We start from the raw sequence: 25,435 nt of genomic DNA, 5'->3' as shown, positions 1-25,435 counted from the left end.
GGTTTGACCTTGATTCAATTGAAGAGTGACAGTACCTATTCCTTTCACAGGATAAGTGGTATTATCTCCAAGTATGATTTGCAAGTTAGTCTTATGTTCAACCAAATTTGAGAGGGCTTCTTTGTACCGAGTGAAGTGCCTTGAGGCTCCACTATCAATCAACCAATGATCCAATGTATCCGGAGGAGAGGCATTAGATAAAGCAGAAATAAGATCAAATTCATTTTATTTTTCTACAACATTACTTTCCTCGTACCTGGAATCTCTTGATCTTTTTGGAGGACGTCCATTTCCATATCGAGCAAGGAGAGCATTCCTCTTTCCTTTATAATTGAACTTGTTGTTCCTTTTATTGTCATTGCCTTTGTAGTTGTTGTGGTTGTTGTCATCATCCCATGGAATATCCTTTTTGTGAGGAGTCATGACACTCTCTAGCATAGTGGCCAAACCATTGCAATTGTAGCATCTTCCTTTTCTTCCTTCTTTGAATCTCGGCTTAAATCATTGACCTTATCTCCTTGGACCAGCATTTTTCTTCCTCTTAGCATGAGTGGAGAAAGTAGTGGGATCATTTCCATTTGAGGGCTTATCTCTCTCCATCATCCTTATTTCTTCTTGAGTGCATCTAGCCAATAATTCATCAAAACCTGAAATCCTGCCATTGTTGAGGATGGTGGTGTTAAACACATCCTATGCTCTTGTAAGACCTCCAAGTGCAATAAGAGTGAGCTCCTTGTACCAACAACTTCTCCAATAGATAGAAGAGCATTCTTGATTTCGGTAATCCTCATGAAGTAGGAACGAATAGACACTCCTTTGTCCATCTTGATGTCTTTCAACTTGTTCTTGAGAAAGAGGATTTGATTTGCATTGTTTTCTTTGAACATCCCAACTAGCTTATCCTACATCTCTTTAGATGTTTCCAAATCATAAATATTAGCAACCAAATGCTATTGAATGGAGTCTACAATAATTTTCTTAGCTTTGACCTCACCTTTCTTCTGCTTTGTTTTTGTAGCATCAGGTGCATTTGAAGGAGGCTCCACCACTCTTCCCTTTACATAGTCCATAGCATCATTCTCTTCCAAGGTCAAATCCAAACTCATCTTCCATGCATGATAGTCGGATTTGTCCTTGAGCTTGTCCTCAGATTTGAAGTATGATGTAGTCGACATTGAAGCTAGACCAATATTCTTGTCCAACAGCGTTCCTTCATAATTTCTTTTCTCACTCTTGCTTGGGCTTTGTCTTCACCTGGCCTCTAATACCATGTTAATTTTAGTTAACAATGGTATGTTCTATGCTTAGCACAATTTAATTCAATGTTCCTTAGCCCAATAGAAATTTCCAATTTCAATAGCAATCACAATTATCACATTGACAGTAAAAGCAGATAGAACATAAAATTAAATGCAAAAGACAAGACAAGACAAGAGGACACCAGATTTGGCGAATGCCAGGGAAAAACACCAATGTGGGGAAAACCCTTTGATCAATTCTTCTTATTATTAAATCAAAAGTTCAACAAAGAGAGAGAGTACAAAATTCAAATTGACTTGCCCAATACAAAGTCAAAACAGCCCTATAAATTTCTGCAATCAAACTTCAACCCTAACCAAAAAGTCAACGTTGGTCAAAACAGTAGCAAATCATCCCCAAAGCAACTCAATCTTCCTCAGACAAACTCAGCTTGATTAGGAGGATAACTTTAGCCGAAAACAATCAGCCAAACTGAGACAAGGGAGAGAGAAAATTGTTGTAATTTTTCTGCGGTCAAACAAAAGTCAACGCAGGTCAAATAGCCCAAAATTTCTCGGTTTTGTGCCCAAAGATGCGGCCTAGAAAAATCGAACCTTTAACCCCAAAAACACAGTCAAACTTGGTAAATAATTTCTTGGTCAACAGTGGTCAAACCTCTCTCAGAACTCTAAAATTTCGGCCTGCAATTCTGCCCAGAAACTCGTCCTCCTAGCCACACCTGTGAGAGAGAGAAGTTGCCCAATGTTGTACGAACCAATCAAATGAAGAGAGAGAAGAATGTGTGAGTGATGAATGTGTCAAATGAGGTGTGAGGTCTCTTGTATTTATACAATTCATTGTGGGTGAAGAGACACATCCATTGGGCTTCTTGAGCCTACATGATGATGAGGTTGACCTGAACAATTTGCACGTGTGGTGGACATAAATTCAAAATCACACTTCTACTTGTCCGAATGAGATGATCTCTATATCAATCTTGGACCTCTCGAAAAGAGGAATCAAATGCAATCATCATCTCCATCAAATTAGTTGTCCCAAGGTGGAATTTGACCCTAGTTTCCAATTTTAACAAAATATCATTACATCAGAAGTTTGGTACAAGATGAGGTCATAAAGCTACAATATATCTCAACAGATGAATAAGTAATTGATATCTTGACGAAATCTCTTCTTAATAAGAAGCTCGAGTATTTGAGAAGTAAACTTGGACTAGTGGATATATCATATTTGATTGAGGGAGGAGTGATTGTTGGAAAATGTAACTAGGTTCAATCTTCATTAAATGTATTTGAGTCATCTTGTAATGTACTTGTCAAAAGAATAAAAAAAAGAATTATTATTATTATGACTTATTAAAACATGGGTTTAATGCTTAGGTCATCATGTTTTAGGTCAAAATCCCCATTGAGGACCTCTAGGATTTATTCTGAGTCAATAGAGTCATTGTACTTTTAAAGAGACCCTTCTTGGGCTTTTGAATCATATAAAAAGGTTACGTATTGAGTCAAATATGAATTATGTTGTCTCCACAAGTCAGCCTTAAGATGATAAAGTTGGCCTCAAAAGAGGCTATTCGACCTCACCAAAGGGCTATAAATGAAGCCATTTGAATTCCATTTGAAGCACTCTCTCTCACAAGCAAGTTCGATCTCTCTTGAAGCCAGAAGAAGTGTGAAATAGGAGGAGGAGAAGGAAGTGTGAGTTTGGTCTAGGAGAAGGAGAAAGGGAAAATCGAGTTTTTGGTGCAACTATCTCTCCCTCTCATGCCTTAGTTTGGAAGATCGAAGTTCTCTTATTTATCCCGTAGCTAGTTGCCATATAATGTTGTGACCAATTGTCATGTTGATGTCGTAGCCAGTTGTCGTGTGATGTTGTCACCTTAAGAAGCTGCACTGGGCCAAGATCGAGGGTTCTAAGTAAAGATCGAAGTCTCTAAGGCTAGGTCAAACTTGCTAGGTCGAAGAAAGTGTTGCCGCGATTGTTGTTGCTAGGTCAAGAAGGATCATCTGCAAGTAAGGAAGAAGGCTAACTTGGTGTGGAGGAAAGTTTGTGTCAAGGTCAAGAGTCTTGGAATATCTTCAGAAAACTATTGAAGGAAGAATTACTGATTGGGTTTTCCCCTAGAGAGGGGTTTTTCCCTGGCTGTGAGCCTACATCTGGTGTCCATTGTTTTATGTGCTATTGCTTTGGTAATTGCTTGATGAACTAAAAGAAAGAAGATATAAAGAAATGTAATAACAAATCAAGAACATCACAAGTAATTATCAAGAATAAGAAAATATTTCTGCCTTTCTAATTTTCTAACATGGTATCAGAGCTTTGGTGAAGAAAGAAGAAAAAAGCAGTCTCAAGCACTTGATCAAGGAACCATTCAAAAGGATTATCTTAGGGAAGGAGTCTACTATATTCAAGGAAGATGTCTAACACAATCAAGGGAGAGAACAAACTTGAAGGAGCCTCAAACTATAGGTACTGGAAGAAGAGGATTGACCTCATCCTTGAAAAGAACAAAGTACTTGACTTGGTCAAAGGAAAAGTAAAGAAGCCTACAGATGACTCTAGTGATGTTAACAAAGTAAAGTTTAGAGAAATGGAATTGGTGGCCATGACTCTAATGGTAGAAGGAATAAAGGACAATCTTGTCCCATTTATAGCCAAAATCAAGCATGCTCAGCAAATCTATGAAGCCGTATCAAAGTTATTCACTATTAAGAACATAGGTCAGGTGGCTCAAATGATTTTTCAATCCAATTTTCTCTCCAACACACATAGACTTCAAGGTCTGATGTCAGTTTTCTTACTCAGCCTAATGTTGACACCAATGCCCAATGCATCAATAATTGGTAAGTCCAGATTCATCTCCAGGCATGAATTGAGCATTAGATCACACAAATCGATGGTTATTAGATTGTGATTTGCACCAGAATGCAAACATTTAATAACTTGAGTCTCTTTCTTCATTACACAAATTTTAATGCGATAGATGGAAAATCTACATAAACACCTTAACAACTTATTGCATCACCATAGCTGCAAGGAAAGCAAATAACACGTTTTATACAAGCAGAAACATAATCACGCTTTTATAAATAATTCTTTACACATAAATAAACTAACAAAAAGATGTTTCTTTAATAATAAAATAAGAAGTAAATGGATCCAAACAATCACAATATGAACTGGGTATGAAAAACACTATTTCTATTCACAAAGAATCCAATGGCCAAGCAGTTAATATAATGAAATTGTTTTTAATATTTGAAATTTTTTAAAACATATATTTAAATTTTTGTTTCTTTTATATGTGTTTAATTATAATTTACATATGTATTCATTTTCATCTCATATATTTTTAATTTTCAAATTTTGTAATATCTTGAATTTAATGTCGAATTTTATTACTGAAATTTTCACTCTCAATTTTTTGTCAAACTTCAAGATCGTTGAACTCAAATTCAAATTTGAACCAGGTGATTTAGCTTGGGACTTTAAACTTTTGTAGGTGCTAGATTTTGTTATAACAGGTACCACTAGCTGTTCTTGCATATTGTGTTATTTTCCTTGCAAACTTAAAGTCTTGGAACGAAAGAAATAAAAAAATTATTGGTAGGGAATTGTCAGCAACCCGCAATTAGTAGATTCAGCAATGATACGTCACAAGATGTCACATAATCCAGAGCCTATAGTTTACTTAATAATCTAACAGGTAAGAAAATTTTAATTTAAAATTTTAATTTCAATTCCAAGCTTTTCCTTACAGGATATCCTGAGTCATGAACTACTGAGCTTGACAAGCTTACCAATACTGGCAGTTGAAATGCCATTGCCTCAATTGTTATTCTCCCAAAGCATTCTCCTCGTGCCTGCATAGAATACATCAAAGAATGTAAAAAATCAATGAAGAAATGGCATTTGGAACACTGCATTATCACAAAGTTCAAATAGTCAAAACTCGTATTCTCAATTTTGCAAATTCTGAAAATGCTCATGAAAAAAGAATTTAAAGAAAACATCAGCAAATCTTTCACATGTGAAAAAGACCTTCTTTCCTTTCATTTTAATTTTTTACCTTAAATATATACCTCTTAAAATGGAAATAGTATGAAAGTCTATATCCATGACAGTTGATTCTATGACTACTTTACTCATCTCAAGTGTCCTACTTAGCAAACCAAACACTGAAAGTACAGTACAGCATATAGTCAAACTCAAGTACAAAATAAGTTGTTAAAGCACTTGACATTTTCACCAAATAGGATAGGAAAACTTCAACAAGAAGTTGATGTAACTTATAGTTTTAACTGCAGGAGTGGTAGTACTTGATTTTCTAGTAATACTTTCTTATGTTCATCTTAAAAAGGCTAGTCATCCACAAGTGAATTTATCAAGCTTCCTAAAAATCTTAAATGGCAGAAATTAACTCTAATAAGTTATAACTTAAATGCAATGTTCTGCCAAGTTTCCAGGAGATGGAGACGTGGGAGTGAGCAAACACATCCAGGGAGCATGTGGAAGCGCCCTTAAAATTCTAGGGAATGTCAGAGGGGATGTAATGTCCCAAACTAGAAAAAACAGTGAATATCAAATACATGCACGAAGCTACAGCAAAATATTTACACATGCAAATATAGATCAGTGAACCATAGAATAGCAGTCACAAATATAAGCCATTTTATTAAATTTTCAACTGGAACTGAGTACAGTGGGGTGAAATGATAGAACCTGGGCTTGTTAATGCAAGCATGCAATACCTAGGTGAAGATCTAAGCAAAACCCCAACTGGAATGGCTCAATCTGTCCCAACCGAGGTTACTTGGGAGCGGGAGCGACATTTTCAGAAGCTCCCGGTTTGGGAGTGAATCCCAGAGTGTTTATATATATATATATATATTGATGCATATATGTCAACAAAAACATGTAGAATGATGAATTAGATATAAAAAACATAGATTGAACCATATAACAACAATCATCTAGAAGTTATTATCTTCATCAACCATGTCCACAAGTTAGTAACATACAACATATTGAGTCTCATGAATCATGATTCATCAATCTTAAAGTTTCAAGCCTTAAAAATTCAATATATAACATTTATCATTATTGATCACCAAAGTTATACTTGTAAGCTAAGTGTAACCATTACAACAAATAATATCTAACATGAAATGAAATGTTATAAAATGAAATGAAATGAAACAACTTTCAACTTTCACGAAGCATCATATTCCTAATTCATTACCAATGAGTTATAATTGCCAACTTCAAACTTAAATTGTCATATATTGTTTACAAAAAATATCATAATAAATATGAAAGAATCAACAATTATAAAAACTACTAGAAACTAGAAAAGACAAGTAAATATATTATCTATTGCTAATGCTTGGGTCTCTTGCCGCCGCGAGAAATGTCTAATTTTTTAGTCTTGTTGGAAAATCAAGATATTTGTCATTAATATCACCCTCATGAACATAAGATAGAAAAAACATAGCATGTAAAGTAAAGATTTTGTTCAGTGATGGTTACATTTTTAGTAGGGTCATGATAGAGGAGTTCGACAACCAATGTCACTAACATCAAGGTACATAGAGGGATTGGTGCTCTTTATTAAATACAAGTTCCATACCCTAATACATGACAAACTCCAATGGAAACATTGCAACCCCCCAATCTTGAAATCCTGGAAAATGGATAAGTCTGCTGGATTTTGAATGAGATTTAAAATTCTACTTTCTCCAAATGAAATCCAATGAGGTCGAAACCACTCTCAAACATCCTGAGTCATTTCATGGTAATGTAAAAATTGAAGTAAAAGGATGAAAATGAAGATTAAGGAGAATGCCACTTTTGCTTTAAGAATTCAACATTACCATGGATCGCGTATCAATACTAGGGCCATAGGCTTGATAATTAGGCTGCCCCACTAAAAAATTATTTATTACTTTGAAAAAACATTGCATTTGGAATGTTACTACAAAAGAAAAAGAATTGCAAAAAAGGTTAGGGAGCGAAAATTTCGCTCCCATGCGAGAGTGATTTCGAGAGCGCGCTCCCTGGTCGCTCCCGAGTCGCTCCCAAAGGGCACGCAATTCGGGAGTGGGTTCGAGGGGGCGGTCCAACTTCCAACACATCACCCAGAAAAAAATTTTGCTACTGCTGGAGGTGAATTGTGATTTTTTCCATCAAATTTGCTCCAAAAATTCTGCAAAATTAACTGGAGACTCCTCTCACCTAAATCTACCAACCCCTGAAAAATATTGGGCTAATTCCAGCTGACCCAGAAATCCCCAAAATGTGCAAATTACCTAGCAAATAATGTTGCTACTACTACTGTTGCTAGACAAGAAACTGAAATTCTGACCTCAATAATGCCTGGATCGACCTGAAATTGCAGCCATGGGCTCCTCTCCTATAACCCATAATACCCAAAAAAGATTTGGCCTGAATCCAAGCCAAAATCAAACCCACAATGTGATGCAAACCATTGTTTTACGAAACGGCCGAACCGAAATGGAAACGGCCGTTTCTGACCGTTTCAATGCAAAAATTATTGACCCGGCCCTTGACCCGGCTCTGCTGACCGAGTCAGCTATGACTCGGCCGGGTCATCCAATGACCCGGCCGAGTCATAGCTGACTCGGTCAACCCGGCCGGGTCCGTATTGACTCGGCCGAGTCAAAGCAAGACGGCTGGGCAGCGTATTTACCAAAAAAAAATCAATTTTTTGCTGATTTTTTATAAAGTTAGTTAGGGTTTGTGGAGCTGAAAGGGTTATTGTGATTTGTTTAATGCTTTTGGGGTCCATTTCCCCCTCCCAAACTCTATTTAAGACAGCCAAATGCTCTCATTTCACTCACAGCAGTCTTATGCATTTGAGTGAGAGTCTTCTTTGAGAGTTAGTGAGCAGTTCTTGAGCTTGTTTTGGAGCAGCAGTGAGGAGTCTTGGAGGAGCATTGTAGCTGGAGTGAGGAGCTTCTTGGGCAGCCATTTGGAGCAGCATTGAGGAGCTGATTTTTGGAGCAAGCTTGAGGAGGCAGTTTGTGCCTGGAGGTATTTTTTTCCACCTCTATAAATCTGTTTTTACTTAGTAAATTTTAGGTGCATATCAAGATAGCTTAGAGAGTGTTTTTAGTCAAATAAATGAACATTGAATCAATTTTTATTTTTTTTTTTCATTTTCAGATTGTTTTCCTAGTCAAAAAATGGCACCTAGAGCAAAAGATCCTGCTTGGGCATATGTTGAAATGGTTGATGATGAGATGTGTTGCAAGTTTTGCCATAGGAAAATTAAGTCAGGTCCTGGGGGGATTAATAGGCTGAAACAACACTTGGCAGGGATTAAAGGCAATATTACTGCATGTAAATCTGAGGAAATTGGGGAGATTAGAAAGAATTTGTTGGAAAGCTTTGAAAAATTTAATGCAGAAAAGACTAGGCAAAAAGAGATACAGGCTGAAATTGGGAGGAAGAGGGAGATACAAAGAATGATGGCTGCCAACCCCCACTATGAGTTTGAGGGTTCTTCCTCTATCCCTCAAACTGATGCATCAAACCCTTTCCGTTATGTTCCTCCCTCTTTTGCTTCTGTTCAAGATAAGGGAAAGGGTAGAATGAAGGGTGATGGGACTATCAAAAGTTTTTTCACTCACTCAGGCTCCTCTCCATCAGATGCACATGGTCCTGAAGTTAGTAAAGGTCTTGCTCAGCCCACTTTAGATGACCATTGGAAGAAAGAATTGAGGGAGACTGCTTGTGACTACATAGCTAGATGGTGGTATGATGCTGATATCCCCTTTAATGTTGCTCGTTCACCATATTATGAGCCTATGTTTGAGGCCATACATGCTGCTAGAAAAGGCTTCAAAGGCCCTACTATGCAAGAGCTAAGGGGGTTTCGTTTGCAGAAAGAAATTAAATCAATTAATGAGTATTTGCAAGATTTCAAGGAATCATGGGCAAGAACAGGGTGTACCATCATGTCAGATGGATGGACTGATCAAAGAAACCGTACCATCATAAACTTTCTTGTCTTCTGCCCACAGGGAACCATGTTTTTAAAATCAGTTGATGCATCTGATAAGGTAAAAGATGGCCACTTGTTGTTTCAGCTATTGGATGAGGTTATTCAGGATGTGGGGGTGGCTAATGTTGTTCAAATCATCACAGACAATGCCTCTAACTATGTTCTTGCTGGTAGACTGTTAGAGGAAAAACACAAGACCATCTTTTGGACCCCATGCGCTGCACATTGCATAGACTTCATGCTTGAGGATATTGGAAAATTAGATTGGGTCAGAAACACTGTAGATAATGCCAAAAGCATAACAAAATTTATCTACAATCATACACTGGTTTTGAGTCTCATGAGGAAACACACTGGAGGCAAGGATATTATTAGGCCTGCCATCACTAGATTTGCTACACATTTTTTGACATTGCAATCTATGCTTTCCCAACATAGAAACTTGCAAAAGATGTTTTCCAGTGATGATTGGAATCAAAGCAGTTGGTCTAACAAACCAGAAGGCAGAGAATTGAAAAGGAAAGTCCATGATGAAACTTTTTGGAGAAAGGCAGCAGAGATTGTGAAGCTTGCTGAGCCACTAGTTAAGGTGTTGCGGTTGGTGGATGGGGAAAGGTTGGCTATGGGCTTCATTTATGAGGCTATGGATCAAGCAAAGGAGCAAATAAAGACAGCATACAAGGATAGAGTGGCAAAGTATGGGCCCATTTGGGCAATCATTGATGAAAGATGGAACAATCAACTCCATCGCCCTATACATGCAGCTGGGTATTTTTTGAACCCACGGTATCATTATAAAGCTAAGGAGTCAGGAGCTTTGAGGGGGGAGGTCAGAGATGGACTGGTTGATTGCATTGAGCGCATGGTCCCATCGGAGTCTGATCAGCTGCTGATACATCAGCAGGTCACATCCTTCAGCAATGCAACAGGTACCTTTGGGAAGAACCTAGCAAAGATTGCAAGAGAAGCAGATGAGCCAGGTAAACAAAAATTTCAATTTTCAATTTCTTAATGGTTTTACTTTTTTTATTAAAGTTTGTTAAATCATTTATAATTTGAAAGTTAGATATAATTTGTAATTTTGTTGAGCTTCAGCCTTCATCTAACTCATAATTCATTACACTCCTATGTTTTTTGCAGCACAATGGTGGGAGGCCTTTGGTGGCCAGTGCCCTGAATTGCAAAGGTTTGCAATTCGTATTTTGAGTCAAACTTGCAGTGCATCTGGGTGTGAGCGCAATTGGTCTGTCTTTGAGAGGATTCACACAAAGAAGAGAAACCGTTTGGAGCAAAAACGGTTGAATGATCTAGTTTTTGTCCAATACAACCTTCGGCTCAGACGGAACCAATTGCTGAACAAAAGACCTGATTCAGATCCCATTGTGTTGGAAGACATTGATCCAACATCAGATTGGGTAGTGGAGAGTCGTCTACCAGAGTTTGATCCTGATGAGGATCTTGATGAACTTGATGTTGGAGATCCACTGCAGCATGTTCAGTTGAATGCAGATCCCAATCCACCAGCCTCAGTCTCACAGCCAGCTAGTAGGACTTCAGTTGTAGGTGCTTCGCCTTCCTCTGCTCAGCCACGACAGAAGCACAGCCGCATTTGTACTCTATCTCAGCTTGCATCTGCTGCACAGCCTAGTGGTACTGGCACCACTTCTACAGTTGCAGTTGGAGACGATGATGATGAGGAGGAGCCATGGGGCCCCTTGTCTGACTCTGATGATGATGATCCAGAGATTGGTCGAGATGATCTTGGCTCCTCTGGCAGTAGCTACTAGCCTCCTTGGTTATTTGTATTTTGTTTTGACTCTTGAGTCTTTGATCATGTATGACAGACTACAGTTGACTATGTATTTACTATTGCCATTGGGTACCACCGTACCATTTTGATATAATGGATTGGTTCATGAGCCTACTTTGATCATATGTTGTCTTCCATGTATATTATAATGTTGTGTGTTTGGAAACTTGAATGAAAATCTTTAAAATTATGTTTAAAATATTTAAAATTATGTTTTTTTATAAAAAAAATAAATATTTAATGTATTTTTTACAACGACCGAGTCATTGAAATCGAGCCGGCCGAGTCATTACCGAGTCCGAGTCCGAGTCCGAGTCGATCCTCGGCCGAGTCCGAATCCGAGTCCGAGTTGTAAAACATTGATGCAAACTGCCCAGCTAACCAGCAAAAGGCCCTGCTATATGATGTATGATTCTGGCCCAAATACTACCCGGAAAATTCTATAAAATTAGCTATAGGCTCCTCAAACCCCAACCAATAAAACCCAGAAATCGTTTCGGCTAATTCCAACTGACCCGGAATGCCCAAAATAGCGCAAATCTCCCAACTACATAGTTTTGCGCCCAACCAAAGAGACAGTGGTGAGAAATGATAAAACTCTCCTACAAATGGCTGAAAAATTATGCACAAATATCCTCTGGCAAATAGTTATCACTCCCAACTAAACTCTCGACAAATATCAGCACCATACACCAACAAAACTTTGTTCTCCAACCCCTGCACAAGCTCTATAAGAGAAAATTCGGCCTAGCTAAAAGATAGAGGAACATCTCTGAAAAATGGTGCCAAACAACTCCTCTAACCAGTAGAAAATCTCCTGCAAATACCCGGAACCTGCAATAGAAAGATGATGTTCCAACTAGCCTTTGGGGTTTGTCTTTTGCGCCCAGAAATAGCAAATTTTTGTGTGAATATTCTGCAATAAACTCCAATGGAAGTCCTGAAATAGACTCCCCTAAAGCCTCACTAGGGAGACAATCGAAGTTCTCCTAAGATAGAGGTGGAATTTCCACCTGGAAATCCCTTGTGATAACAGCACTAGTTGTCTTGGTTGAACAGCTTAAGAGAACTCAAATTTACATGTCAAATAGAAATGATAAAATAGAATGATTTGCAATTGAGTTTCTCCTCCTTTTATAATCCTTCATGGAGCCTCCCTCTAGCTTCTAGATCCTCCTTTATTCCTTGTTATTTTATTGATGGGGTTCATTTTCCAATTTTTGCCTCCCTTTGAATAAAATAATAATTTGCCACCATTCCAATAAAATAATAATTTTCTTCCATTCTCTAATAAAATATTACTTTGTCATCATTCTCCATTAAAATAATAATTTACCTCCCTTTTTCTAATAAAATATTCTTTTGTCGCCAATCTCCATTAAAAATATTAATTTCACTTTTCTCCCACAATAATATTTTATCCTTTTTATTTAATATCTCCAAAATTGAAAACTCCATAGTGAATTTTGCGCTCACACAAATTGGGAACATGATAGGGGAAGTCAAGGTCTTCAACATTGGGAACCCCATCCCAAATGCCAGAAAATTAATTTTGAAACATAGGAAAACTGAAATATAAATTATTGAAAATTTATACATAATAATGCACCAATAACATGTAGCCCCCAGGGATAGCTCAATTGGTCAAGCCCTCGTTGCATATTGGGAGGTCACGAGGTCAAATTTCCTCGATGTCGTTGGGGTTAGGCACGATATATTAGGCCGCCTTTGGTGGATCTCTGTGGATTATTGCCCGTGGACGTAGCAGCCACTCAGTGACCGCGAACTATGGTTGCCTTAAACAATAAAAAAAAAAACAAAAACAAAAAACAATAAAAATGCACCAATAACATGCATCATTAGATGTAACATAATAAATCCTAAATGATACATGTAATGATGTGACTTAATGTAATAATAACGATTCAAAAATCATCTATCACCATTGTATCTCTTATCTCACTTTGAAAATATACAACATGTAGATATAAGTCTTAAGACAAATGATCTAAGAATGGGCCAAATGACAAATGAGCATCATTGCTTAAGGAAATGCCCCAGTAGTCTCCGCATCCAACTACTACACGAAAGAACGAGGACCACCCATGAGAATGTTACCATCTAAATCAGAATCATTTGCATTCTCAAGGATACTCAACAGCACACCAACCATCCCAAGTTGTGCCTCTTTTAGGTCCCTCCTCATCTACCTACGCATTAGGGTGCACTACTGCTATCTATATCTGAAGCATTTGTATTCTCAAGAATACACAATGGACCTTTCCTACTTTGCTTTTTGTCATTTTTTTCCTCAAAACAATGGACCTTCGTCAAAAGGGAGCATGGATCCCCTTCCCCCCTACCCATAAGCATGGGGAACACGGGGAGTGTTTACCCATGTAACATTGCTTAAACACCTGGGATAACATAATTCAAAAAGAAATAATGCAACTAAATCTGACTATTAAAGAATTGTTATATGAGACATGGGCAGAGAAAAATTACCAAATAAGAGCTTAGTTGCCAGATTTTCTTTAGGAAGGCTCTTCCATGTCATAAGGAAAGGACATGCAATAGAGGTATGGAGATGTACAAAAGAGAATTCAAAAGGTGGATGTGTACAAAAGAAAATTTAAAAGTATGCATTGTGACTAAATTTCGACTCTACTAAGTTTCTTAGTTGTAAAACCATCCATGTGATTTGGCTTTAATTATTCCACTCATATTGATAAACAATGCTCTTATTCCTTTTTTATTTGCAAGAGTGTGACTTACACCATAAGCAAGGCATACGAAAACTCAACAAGTTTCTTGTTCTCCTTATTTGTTTTCAAAAGTTGCACACAAAATATATGTAAAGGTCACGTAATTGCAATCTTGAATTGGGCATCACTGCATGTAACCTTTTTTGAATTATTCCTAAACACAATATGTTCAACAATTGCTTGGAGTTGTTCAATAATTGCTTGGGTTACAGTTTAAAAAATAATAATATATACACATACAATACTTGAAGAGAAAGAGAGAGAGAGAGATGAGAGAAAAATCAATTGACATTGCTCAATTTGACGAGAGAGATGCAAGTTTGGCAACCTTCTTGGTAACAATAAAATGACAAGGGACTCTATGAACGTAAAAGTTACTTTACTAACTGCACATAACCTAAAGCCCCATGTTATGCAATTCAACATATGACCATTATTAAATATACCCCAATAGTAATTGCATCATAGATTTGCATATTCTGCATTTGCATTTTGCAGCCTTTTGATTTGCCACAATTGGGTCTTCTAAGTTCTGGGCCTTAGATCGATTGTAGAATTCAATCTCCATGATAGTTAGTTGTGGGGCTTTAGATATTGAAAATGTTGCCATTGCAAGCCTATTTCACTCTGCAACAATATCTTATGATCCTACCTCTACTGTACCCTTGTCTTATATCTTACATTTGTCACAACCTTGCCTTAGGATCTTTAACTACAATGCGGAAGAAATTTCAACCACCACTCCAGTTATCAGTTTTCCTTATCACTCCATGCATTTAGTTTTAAATCCAAGCATGATAAAAATTCTAAAATCTGGAAATGATAATATTTTTTTGAAAACACAAATTTAGAATTTTACAACTACTGAAATTACATAAATAAAACACAACAAAATTATGACAGCCACACAAAAAATAACACAGTGATTTTTTGTCAATGTGACCCTAGAAAAACCCCCTACAACTCTTGGGGAAATCCAGTTTGAGAGCTCTTCTTTATTTCTGAAAATGCTTTTACAGAGAAACTCAAATACATAGTAAAAATTCCAGCAACCACAAATTACAACTTATCTCAATTTTCGTGCTTGAACTCTGCCTCAAAAATCATGCCAATCAACAAACAGCCAAAACAGAAATTTTTACAGCAATAAAACAGCATTAAATGTTGTACGGTTAGCCTCGAAAAATGTGCACAGAACTTGTTGTCCCTCTTCCTCGATTTTTGTGCTTTCTCCTGCTGTACGGTTTTTTCTTGGGATGCGTGCCAATAAATGTTGCTGCCCAGATTCGCCGAAATGTCTTCTTGCTGCTCTCCTTCACTTCCTCACTGCTTAGAAATTTTCTCCTTGCTCTCTCTTCTCTTTCTCTCAAATGCTCATGAAAGAATGAATGATCTTTTCCTCTTCTCTTCTCCTTTTATTCTCTAAATGACCATTTGGGTTACCGTAAGATCTAATGGTTGAGATTCATTTAGATATAGGGATGAGAATAAATGTGCATTTAATTCTCACTTTCTATTTTTTAACTCACCCACTTAAATAAAGACCCACTTAGCCTTTTATTTCCATAGTCACTTTTTCACTTTCTAATTCTTCATTCACTTTAATAAAGTCACCTTTAAATTAGAATGTAACTTTACCACTTATAAAGTCACTTTTAAATTAGAGTGTAACTTTACCACTTATAAAGTCACTTTTAAATTAAATTGACTTTACCACTTATAAAGTCACTTTAGGAGAAAAGAAAAAAATAAATTTGGACACTTTTCCCTAAGCCAAAGATCAAAGCCTAGGGAACCACTTGTCCTCTGGTACCCAAATTTTAACACTCCCTCTTACCGACGAAAGTGTTCCTCACCACTCCCATCTTGTCTCTGAAGTATACATGCTTGCCGCGTGGTAAGGCTTTGGTGAAAATGTCTGCTACCTGCTCATTTGTGGAAATGTACTCAAGCTTGACAGCGCCCTTTTGGACATAGTCTCTAATGAAGTGATACTTGATCTCAATATGCTTTGACATGTCATGGAAAACTGGATTCTCTATGAGTTTTATGCAACTCTGATTATCACAGTAAATTACTGAAGGTCTCAATCCCTGACCAAATAGACCAAACAACATCTTGCGAAGCCATATGGCCTCACAACTAGCCAAACTAGCAGCCATATACTCTGCCTCAGCTGAACTCAATGCAACTGACTGTTGTTTCCGGCTGATCCATGACACAACTACCGAACCCAAACCAAAACAACACCCGGAAGTACTCTTCCTATCTGAAGCACAACCTGCCCAATCTGAATCCGTGTACCCTACCAGTCTCACTCCATCACCATGTCTATAATCCAAACCAAAATCCACTGTCCCCTGCAAGTAACGAAGAATGTGTTTTGCAGCTACCCAGTGCACTCTCCTGGGCTCACACATGAACTGACTCACAGTGTTAACTACAAAACATATATCTGGTCGAGTGTTGACCAAATACATCAAACAACCAATCCACTATCTGTATAGAGTAGGATCCACCAACTCGGAATCAAAAGCGTGAAGCTTCTTCCAGTTAGTGATCATAGGCGTAGACATGGGTTTGCAGTCCTCCATGTGAAATCTGCTAAGAATATCTACAATGTACTTCCCTTGTCCCAGGAAGAAATGGCCCTCCTCCTGCCACACCTCCAATCCCAGAAAATAATGCATCAAGCCGATATCCTTCATCTCAAACTCTAAAGCAAGATCTCTCTTGCAGCGCTCAATGAGTCTCTCTGCACCAGTGATGATCAAGTCATCAACATACAACACCAGAATGAGAGGCTCCTCACCCACCACAATGAAGTATAGGTTCGGATCAACCTCACTCTTTGTGAAACCCAACTGCTGCAAGTATGTATTAATCCTCGAGTACCAAGCTCTAGGAGCTTGCTTCAGGCCATAGAGTGCCTTTTTCAATCTGCATACATGGGACTCCTTCCCATGCACCTCAAAGCCCTGTGGCTGCTCAATATAAACCTCCTCCTGAATGAAGCCATTGAGAAATGCAGTCTTCACATCCATCTAGTGGATCTTCCAACCCATCTCTGCTGCAATCGATATAATGGAGCGAATAGATGTATACCAAGCTACAGGAGCGAAGGTCTATTCATACTCAACTCCCTCTACCTGTGAGAACCCTCTCGCCACAAATCGAGCCTTGAACTTCTCGATGTTGCCATTTGCAGCATGCTTTATCTTGTAGAGCCATCTGAAAGTAACAACTGATTTACCTTCAGGCCTCGGCACTACCTCCCAAACCTTGTTCTTCATAATAGAAGAATACTCCTCCATCATGGCCTCTCTCCAGAATTGCTGGCTGGCTGCCTCCTCATAACTAGAAGGCTCGGAGACAACAATGCTTGTTACCAATGCCATGTAACTACAGAACGGCTCAGGTGGTTTACTCTCTCTAACCTGTCTCTTTAGCCCAGCAACTGATGTGGCCTCGTGCAAGGTATCTTGAAGCCACTTGGGCTTCCTCTTCCCTGAGCATACTTCTCCCATCGGAGTGAAAGAATCCTCATCATCATCAGAAGCTTGAACTCCTAAAGGCCAGTCAATTGACCTCATGCCTGAACCTGTGTCTGTAGATGCTGAAGTACCATGTGAATTGTCCATTAGTGGACTACCCTATGAACTGCTCTGCGGACTGCCCTGCACGTTGCCCGAGAACCACCCACCTGACTCTAAGAGCCACTGCTCACTAATGGCCCTGACACTGTAATCGACGTACCTCCTGATCCCTGACCACTGGATCCCTGTGACTGACTCAGCTGCTCCTGAGGGTCTGGTGACTCTGGATACTCTAACTCCCGTGACCTCCTGAAAGCTCTCTCCTCCTCAAACTTCACATCCCGCCTGACAACCACTTTCCTCTGCACAGGAATATAAATCCGATAAGCTTTCGAGGTCTCGCTATAACCCACAAAGATGCCCTTGTCTGCAATGGGCTCTAGCTTGGTCTTGTTCTCCTTGGGGACATAGGAATATGTAAGGCACCCAAAGATACGAAAGTGCCCAACATCAGGCTTCTTCCCAGAAAAAAGCCTCCTCCGGAGTCACATTCCCCAAGGCACGATGTGGACTCATGTTCTACAAGTACACAACAGTGTTGCAAGCCTCTGCCCACAAAAATAAAGGTAACCCCTGATCATGAAGCATGGCTTTGGCAACCCCTGCAATGGATTTGTTCTTCCTCTCTGCAACCCCATTCTGCTGGGGGTAGTAAGGAATTGTGAACTCCCTCCTAATTCCTGCCTCAGCACAAAAATCAACAAACTCACCAAGGGTATACTCCCATCCATTGTCCAACCTGAGGACCTTGATCTTCCTTCCTGTCTGGGTCTCCACAAGAGCTTTGAACTCTTGAAACCGCTTGAAGACCTCACTCTTGGTCTTCAAGAAATAAATCTAGGTCTTCCTGGAGTGGTCATCAATGAATAAAACATAGTACTCATAGCCACTCAAGGATACATGAGACATCTGACCACTCACATCGGTATGAATCAAGTCAAGGATCCCAGTTGCTCTGTTGTCACTACTGGGAAAAGGGGATCTGGCAAACTTCCCCATAGCACATCCTCTGCATACATCAAGGTGATCAGAACTGAAATTTGGCACACCAGTGGTGATCTCCTGCAATGTACTCAAGGCCCCATGATACATGGTCCCCATCCTGTGGTGCCAAATCTCACACAACTCTTAACTGCTAGATCTGTTGTCGGTCCTGTCCCAGGTGCTGCTACTCAATGCCATCAGGGGCTGGAATGAGAACTTAGACACCTTGGCATGGTGCACACCAATCTCTCTACCTGAAGAAGTTGGAGTTCCCCTAGGATATATAAGCACCTGCCCTCTCCTGAACAATACATCATACCCTCTATCCTCAAGTGCTGAGACGGATATCAGGTTCTTCTTCATTGCAGGCACATATAGAACATCTGACACTTTCAAGGGAGGTTTGGGTCCCCTATCAAATGTCAATGTCCCCACACCGACTGCTCTGACAATGCTGTCATCACCAAGTACTACCTCCATATCAGTATCACCCTCTAAAAGCTCAAGAAGTAATCTCTGACTCCTGTCATGTGGCGAGAAGCGCCACTGTCAACATACCAAATGCTAGAAGATGCTCTGCTAGTAGCCAGGAAGGCACACTCCCTCTGAAATTGTATGGCAGGTGATCCTGCACTAGTGGCCTCACAAGCTATGAACCCAAACTCCCGATCAAATCTCTCTGAAAAGCTCTCTATCTCTGCAGAAGCTACCATGGGTTTGTCTTTCCCTTTCTTGTTCTTTTTCTCCGGACGCACAACAGCATAGTGTCCCAACTTTTGACAATTCCAACATTTGATTTTGGAATAGTCCCTCTCCTTGTTCTACTACTTGCCTTTACCTTTGCTTTTGCCTCCACTGTTAGAAGCTTGCTTCTTTGCTCTGCCCTTCTTGCCTCTTGCTAACAATGCCACATTGTCATCCTCCTCCAATTGTTTGGCTGCTCCAAGATGGTTCTTTCTTATCTCATTTTGAATGCAATCATCCCACAACCTCTCCCAATCGAGAAGGTTTTCCTGTGCAACAATGCCATCCACAAAATTCTCCCAAGTCTTGAGAAGACCATTCAAAGCAATTCTCACCAACTCAGTGGGTGCAATGATCTCACCTACGGCTGCCAACTCATCTCTCACTGAAGTGATCTTTGTGAGGTATGCTATAGCACTGTCAGTCTTAGCCATTTTAATGGCCTTCAGTTTCTCCTTTAGGAGCATTTTTTTGTTTTCATTTGAGTTCTAGTAAAGACTGGTCAAGGTTGTCCACATCTCGTGCATAAGTCTTTCCTCTCACATGAGGAATCACATGGTCTTTGATTCCTTCCAGAATCAATCTTTTTGCCTTAGCATTCTTTTTTTTAAACTCTGCCAATTGTACAGGGTTAGCAGGTACTGCTACTGGGTTCTGTGTGGTATTTACCATAATGCGCCAGACTTCTGCTTCTTCAAAGATGCTCTGGATTCTCTCCTTCCATGCACTGTAGTTGTTCTGCCCATCCAACTTGTCTTCAACTTTCAGACCCAAAGACATGTTTCACTGTCCTATCAAACTGAAATCTTCAAATCTGTGGTAAAAGTTTATGTTTTCTGTGTAAAAATCAACTTGCTGTAATTTTCACTTTGCTGTCCCAAACTGCACTTTTCAGCCAACCAAGCTCTGATACCATGAAGAAATTTCAACCCCCACTCCGGTTATCAGTTTTCCTTATCACTCCATGCATTTAGTTTTAAATCCAAGCATGATAAAAATTCTAAAATCTGGAAATGATAATATTTTTCTGAAAACACAAATTTAGAGATTTTACAACTGCTAAAATTGCAGAAATAAAACACAACAAAATTATGACAGCCACACACAGAAAATAACACAATGATTTTTGGTCAATGTGACCCTGGAAAAACCCCCTACAACTCTTGGGGAAAACCAGTTTGAGAGCTCTTCTTTATTTATGAAAATGCTTTTAGAGAGAAACTGAAATACACAGTAAAAATTCCAGCAACCACAAATTACAACTTATCTCGATTTCGTGCTTGAACTCTGCCTCAAAAATCGTGTCAATCAACAAACAGCGAAAACAAAAAATTTACAGCAATAAAATAGCATTAAACGATGTACAGTGAGTCTCGCAAAATGTGCCTAGAACTTGTTCCTCTTCCTCGATTTCTGTGCCTTTCTCCTGCTGTAGGTTTTTCCTTGGGATGCGTGCCAATAAATGTCGCTGCCCAGATTCGCTGAAATGTCTTCTTGCTGCTCTCCTTTACTTCCTCACTGCTCAGAAATTTTCTCCTTGCTCTCTCTTCTCTTTCTCTCAAATGCTCATTAAAGAATGAATGATCTTTTCCTCTTCTCTTCTCCTTTTATTCTCTAAATGACCTTTTGGGTTACCGTAAGATCTAATGGCTGAGATTCATTTAGATCTAGGGATGAGAATAAATGTGCATTTAATTCTCACTTTCTATTTTTTAACTCACCCATTTAAATAAAGACCCACTTAGCCTTTTATTTCCATAGTCACTTTTTCACTTCTAATTTTTCATTCACTTTAATAAAGTCACCTTTAAATTAGAATGTAACTTTACCACTTATAAAGTCACTTTTAAATTAGAATGTAACTCTACCACTTATAAAGTCACTTTTAAATTAAATTGACTTTACCACTTATAAATCACTTTAGGAGAAAAGAAAGAAATAAATTTGGACACTTTTCCCTAGCCCAAAGATCAAAGCCTTAGGGAATCACTTGTCCTCTGGTACCCAAATTTTAACAACTTAACATTATTGTCTTCAAGCTACACTACAACCTTTGCCTTGTCATCTTTGATTGTACTGCAAAATAACATTTAGAAGTTCCAGCTCCCTACAACCAAATCTAAAAACCTTAAACAAATGATCTAAGAATTAGTGGATTGCATAAATTGAAACCTACACTGTAAAGCATGTGAAAACTCCAAGAAGAAATAATGAATAAGTCCATTGAATCCATTTAAAAGATAGTAACATGGAAACCAAAATTTGATAATTAAAGGGAGGAAACTATAAATAAGGATGAAGACCCTTGAACCCATAACATGGAAGCAGAATTTGAAAAATTAAGAGGAGGAAATTATGCTACATGAAGACCATAGCAAACATGATCTACCAACTAGTAAGAGAGAACAAGCAGATGTAGGAAACAACATTGCAAATACATTAGTGTAGGTTCAATCAACAAAAATGTATATAATCAAACTAGAACGAACAAAATCAATACCAACTGTTTCATGTAATGGAAATTCACAGTCCTATACAATTGTTCCCTCAAATGTCAACACGTGTTGCCTCTTCAAATTATAGTTTTTAACTTGCATATCCAAGGCTCAAGAGGGGAAAAAAGACATGAATGAATACTTGTTCCTATATCAAATGGTTGGGGGAAAAAGGAAGATTACAAGTACTTATTACCTAGAAACAAGATTTGAAACTAGCTTGAATAAAAGATTGTTCACTGCATATATCAAAGGGGGAGAAGCCAAGCATGAATTGGGATCATTAACAACAAGGGCACGTTGAAAATTTTATAGAGGATAAGTCACAGGATATTCCTGAAGAGGTTGAGCTTCTTTAGTCCATAGGGATGGTTATTACTTCAGTTAAGGACAATCTATCAAGGGCAATCCCCTTAGAGCTAGGAGAAAGGAAACAACCTAAGTTGCAGGAAACGTTGGAGAAGGGTCTGTTTCCAGCTGGAAACGAAACGGAAACGAGGAAACTCGTACCGTACGGCTTGGAAACGTGTTTCCGACCGTACTGGCCCGTTTCTCGAGGAGGAAACGTGGCCAGTACGGCTGGAAACGCGTTTCCAGGTCGTACGACGGAGTTTCCTCTTCTAAATTGACTTTTTCTTGTATTTTTTTTATTTTTTCACTTCTAATTTTTTATTGGGCGACTAAAATATCTTCTAGATGCCTCTCAAGTTATAAAAAGGAGGATTTTTTTGAGTGGGGCAGCCTAATGTTCAAGCCTATGGCCCTAGTGTTGATATGCAGTTCATGGTAATGTTAAATTCTTAAAGTAAAAGTGACATTCTCCTTTAATTTTCATTTTCATCCTTTTACTTAAATTTTTAACATTACCATGAAATAACTCAGGATGTTTGAGAGTGGTTTCGCCCTCATTGGATTTCATATGGAGAAAGTAGAATTTTAGATCTCACTAAAAATCCAGCAGACTTATCTGTTTTTTAGGATTTCAGAATTGGGGGGATTACAATGTTCCCATTGGATTTTGTCATGTACTAGGGTATGGAATTTGTATTTAATCAAGAAAACCAAGCCCTCTATGCAAGGGAGACTCCCAACAATCAAGAGCACTAAGGTCATTCGACTATGTAAGAGGAGACTCCCAATCAAGCACGAGACAAGAAATTAGAAATTTCTCGTGGCTGATTTTGGATATTGCTATTTTCATTATGTGATTATTCATGAATAAAAGTGATGTAAATTTAGAGACTTATAGTTTATGCATTGACAATTTAATCATAATGTAATAAATTAGAATGTATCATATATGCTTTATGATTGCACATATTTCTTAAATGTCCATATATATATATATATATATATATATATATATATATATATATATATATATTGTGTTTCCCTGTTTCCAAAATTTGGGTGGGGGTCACGTTTCGTACACGTGCCCGTTTCGGAAACTCGTACCGGTTTCCCCGTTTCGTGCAACTTAGGAAACAACTATGGGAAACCCTCTCATACAAGTTAAATATGACGAAACGACAACAAATAATAGCCTTTATATCAAGAAATAAACCTTCCTATGAGCAAGCAATAGACACATGCTATTGACGACAATAACACCCCTAATGTAAAGTTCCCTGAGATTCCTTTCCCTCTATATATTACTCTAGGCTTCAATTAAAGACAAATATGTTGAAGAATGTAACTAGTTTCAGTCTTCATAATTGTCATTTGACTCTTTTCATGATGCAATTGTTATGTATCTATCAAAAGAAGAAAGAAAATGATGTAAAGAACAAAATAAAAATTATTTATGAAGCTCGTTTCATGCTCAAGTTATTTGTCACTAGGTCAAGCATCCATTTAATGCTCCTAGGGTTTTTCATTAGTCAAGAGTCCTTGTCATATTGTAGAAGACCCTTGCGGGAACTTGTATGAAGAAAACGGAAACTATTTTGAATTTGGAAGTGTCTAGAAATCTTCAAAAGACCAAGTCGTCCAACCAAGAAGGAGTCAGACTAGAGAGGATTGTTCGAGCCTCTTGGAACGCTATAAACGAAAGGCACTTCGACCTATTTGGGACACACATTCAAGTATTACACATCTTTGGTTCGATCTACAATGAAGAAGAAGTGTGAAACTCCCAGAAGGCAAGGAAGAAGGCTAGCAAAGAAGCAGGAAGCCCTTAAACAAGTGTGAAGGTCAGAAATTTAGCTTTCTGTTGTTCACATGTGTGAGTACCCTCGGGTTTCTAAGGTTACCTTAGGTCCAAATTGTAGGAAGTGGTGCAGGTTACTTTGGCATCAATGAAAGGCTAGAAAAGCCTTCATGTTGAAGGGATCTTACCTTGCTACCCTTGGATATTTTTGTCTTGTATTTTGGAAGGAAGTTTGGTTGGTTGACTTGGTCCTTAGAGGTCGCTATGATCTAGGGTTTGGTCTTGGAAGTCTCCTTTGAAGTTCATTCTATAAGAAGAAAATTTCTTTATGGGTTTTCCCCTTCGAGGGATTTTGCCCTCGCTTGGAGCCTATATTTTGTGTTCGTGTGATATTTATTGTTTTGCCATTTATTTGGTAAGATCATAAGCATAATCAATAAGATGAACATAAGGTCACAAATAATTGCCAATCAAGGAAAAGATGAATTAAAATGCTGCCCTTATCTAATTTCCAACATGGTATCAAAGCTTAGGTCAAAGCATTGGCAGGTGGAAGATCATCATTGTTTGAAGGAAAGGGGGATTGTTTGTGGGTCATTTGATTGGTTTGGCAAGTCCAAGTTAGAGCAAGAGCAGGCTACGCTGGTTAGGACAATTATGGGCAGTTTTCGGTAGTAATTTGTGGTATTCTTCTTTGTTGTGAGGGTCGCAGGGTATGTAGCATTGCAGGGAAGTTGAACCCTGTTTGGGAAGCCTTAAAGGAGGTTGTGACCCTTGTTTTAGAGGCTAGACAACCCATATTTACGAATGAGGAGACGCTGCAGTTGTAGGAAGACTTAAGAAGCACTTGAAGAGAAGTTTCAAAAAAGGTCGAAGTATCAAGATATATATATATATATATATATATATATATATATATATATATATATATAGACCACAAATAGGTATTTGACCTATTGTTAAAAACAAGCAAATTAAAGAGAAGACATCGCATTTATTTGAAGAAGGATAAGGATGAGTTAGAAGGACTGTAAAAATAATTATAATGTACCCTAACATGAAGTCAAAAGGAGCAGCAACTAGATACCTTAGGAAGAGCATCTTCATGTAAGATTCTTGTATATTTGACAAGATTCTTGGGACTATTTGAAGCAAGCCTACAATTGAAGTAAAATTGGATAAAGCAAATGCAATAATCTCTTAAGAACAAAATATATGAGAATCTTTGAGGCATGTACAAATTTGTTTTATGTATACTTCAAGTTATAGAGGGTCTACATAAACTATGCATTAGGGTTTTGCTATATGTTTTGAATAAGAAGAATCTAGGGTTGATAAGCGTCACTTTCTTGAAGGTTTTTGGTTTCTAGGAATTATAAACTCTAGATGGGACTTGATTAAGAAACCATAGTCTATGTGAAAACCCTAACCCTAATTTGTTCCCTCATAGAAACCCTAGCTCTTGACTTTTACGATTTGCAAATAATCTAGGGTATATGGTAAACTTGAGCAAAGGTGGAATTGAAATCTAGGATATGACATCAAAACCCTAGGGTTGATGTTTTTTATGAGAAATATCAAAGGAATTTAGGGTTTGGGTCTAAGA

General features: G+C 38.3%; 1 protein-coding gene across 2 annotated transcripts in view; it reads right to left on the bottom strand.

The window, feature by feature from the left end:
• Window positions 1–25,435, bottom strand: part of LOC149180461 (uncharacterized) — a 355,125-nt gene that overhangs the window by 68,792 nt on the left and 260,898 nt on the right. For both annotated transcript variants that reach the window (XM_089416133.1, XM_089416134.1), the window contains one exon: window positions 5,061–5,123. In XM_089416133.1, coding sequence (XP_089272259.1) covers window positions 5,061–5,123 — 63 coding nt within the window. The remainder of the gene's footprint in view (window positions 1–5,060; window positions 5,124–25,435) is intronic.

Source organism: Pinus tabuliformis, chromosome 3_2 (assembly GCF_031772625.1).
Source record: "Pinus tabuliformis cultivar Carrire ecotype Pingquan chromosome 3_2, CPIR1, whole genome shotgun sequence".
NCBI classification, from domain to species: domain Eukaryota; kingdom Viridiplantae; phylum Streptophyta; class Pinopsida; order Pinales; family Pinaceae; genus Pinus; species Pinus tabuliformis.
Note: the sequence above shows the minus strand (reverse complement) of the source record. Positions and strands in the feature narration are given on the sequence as shown.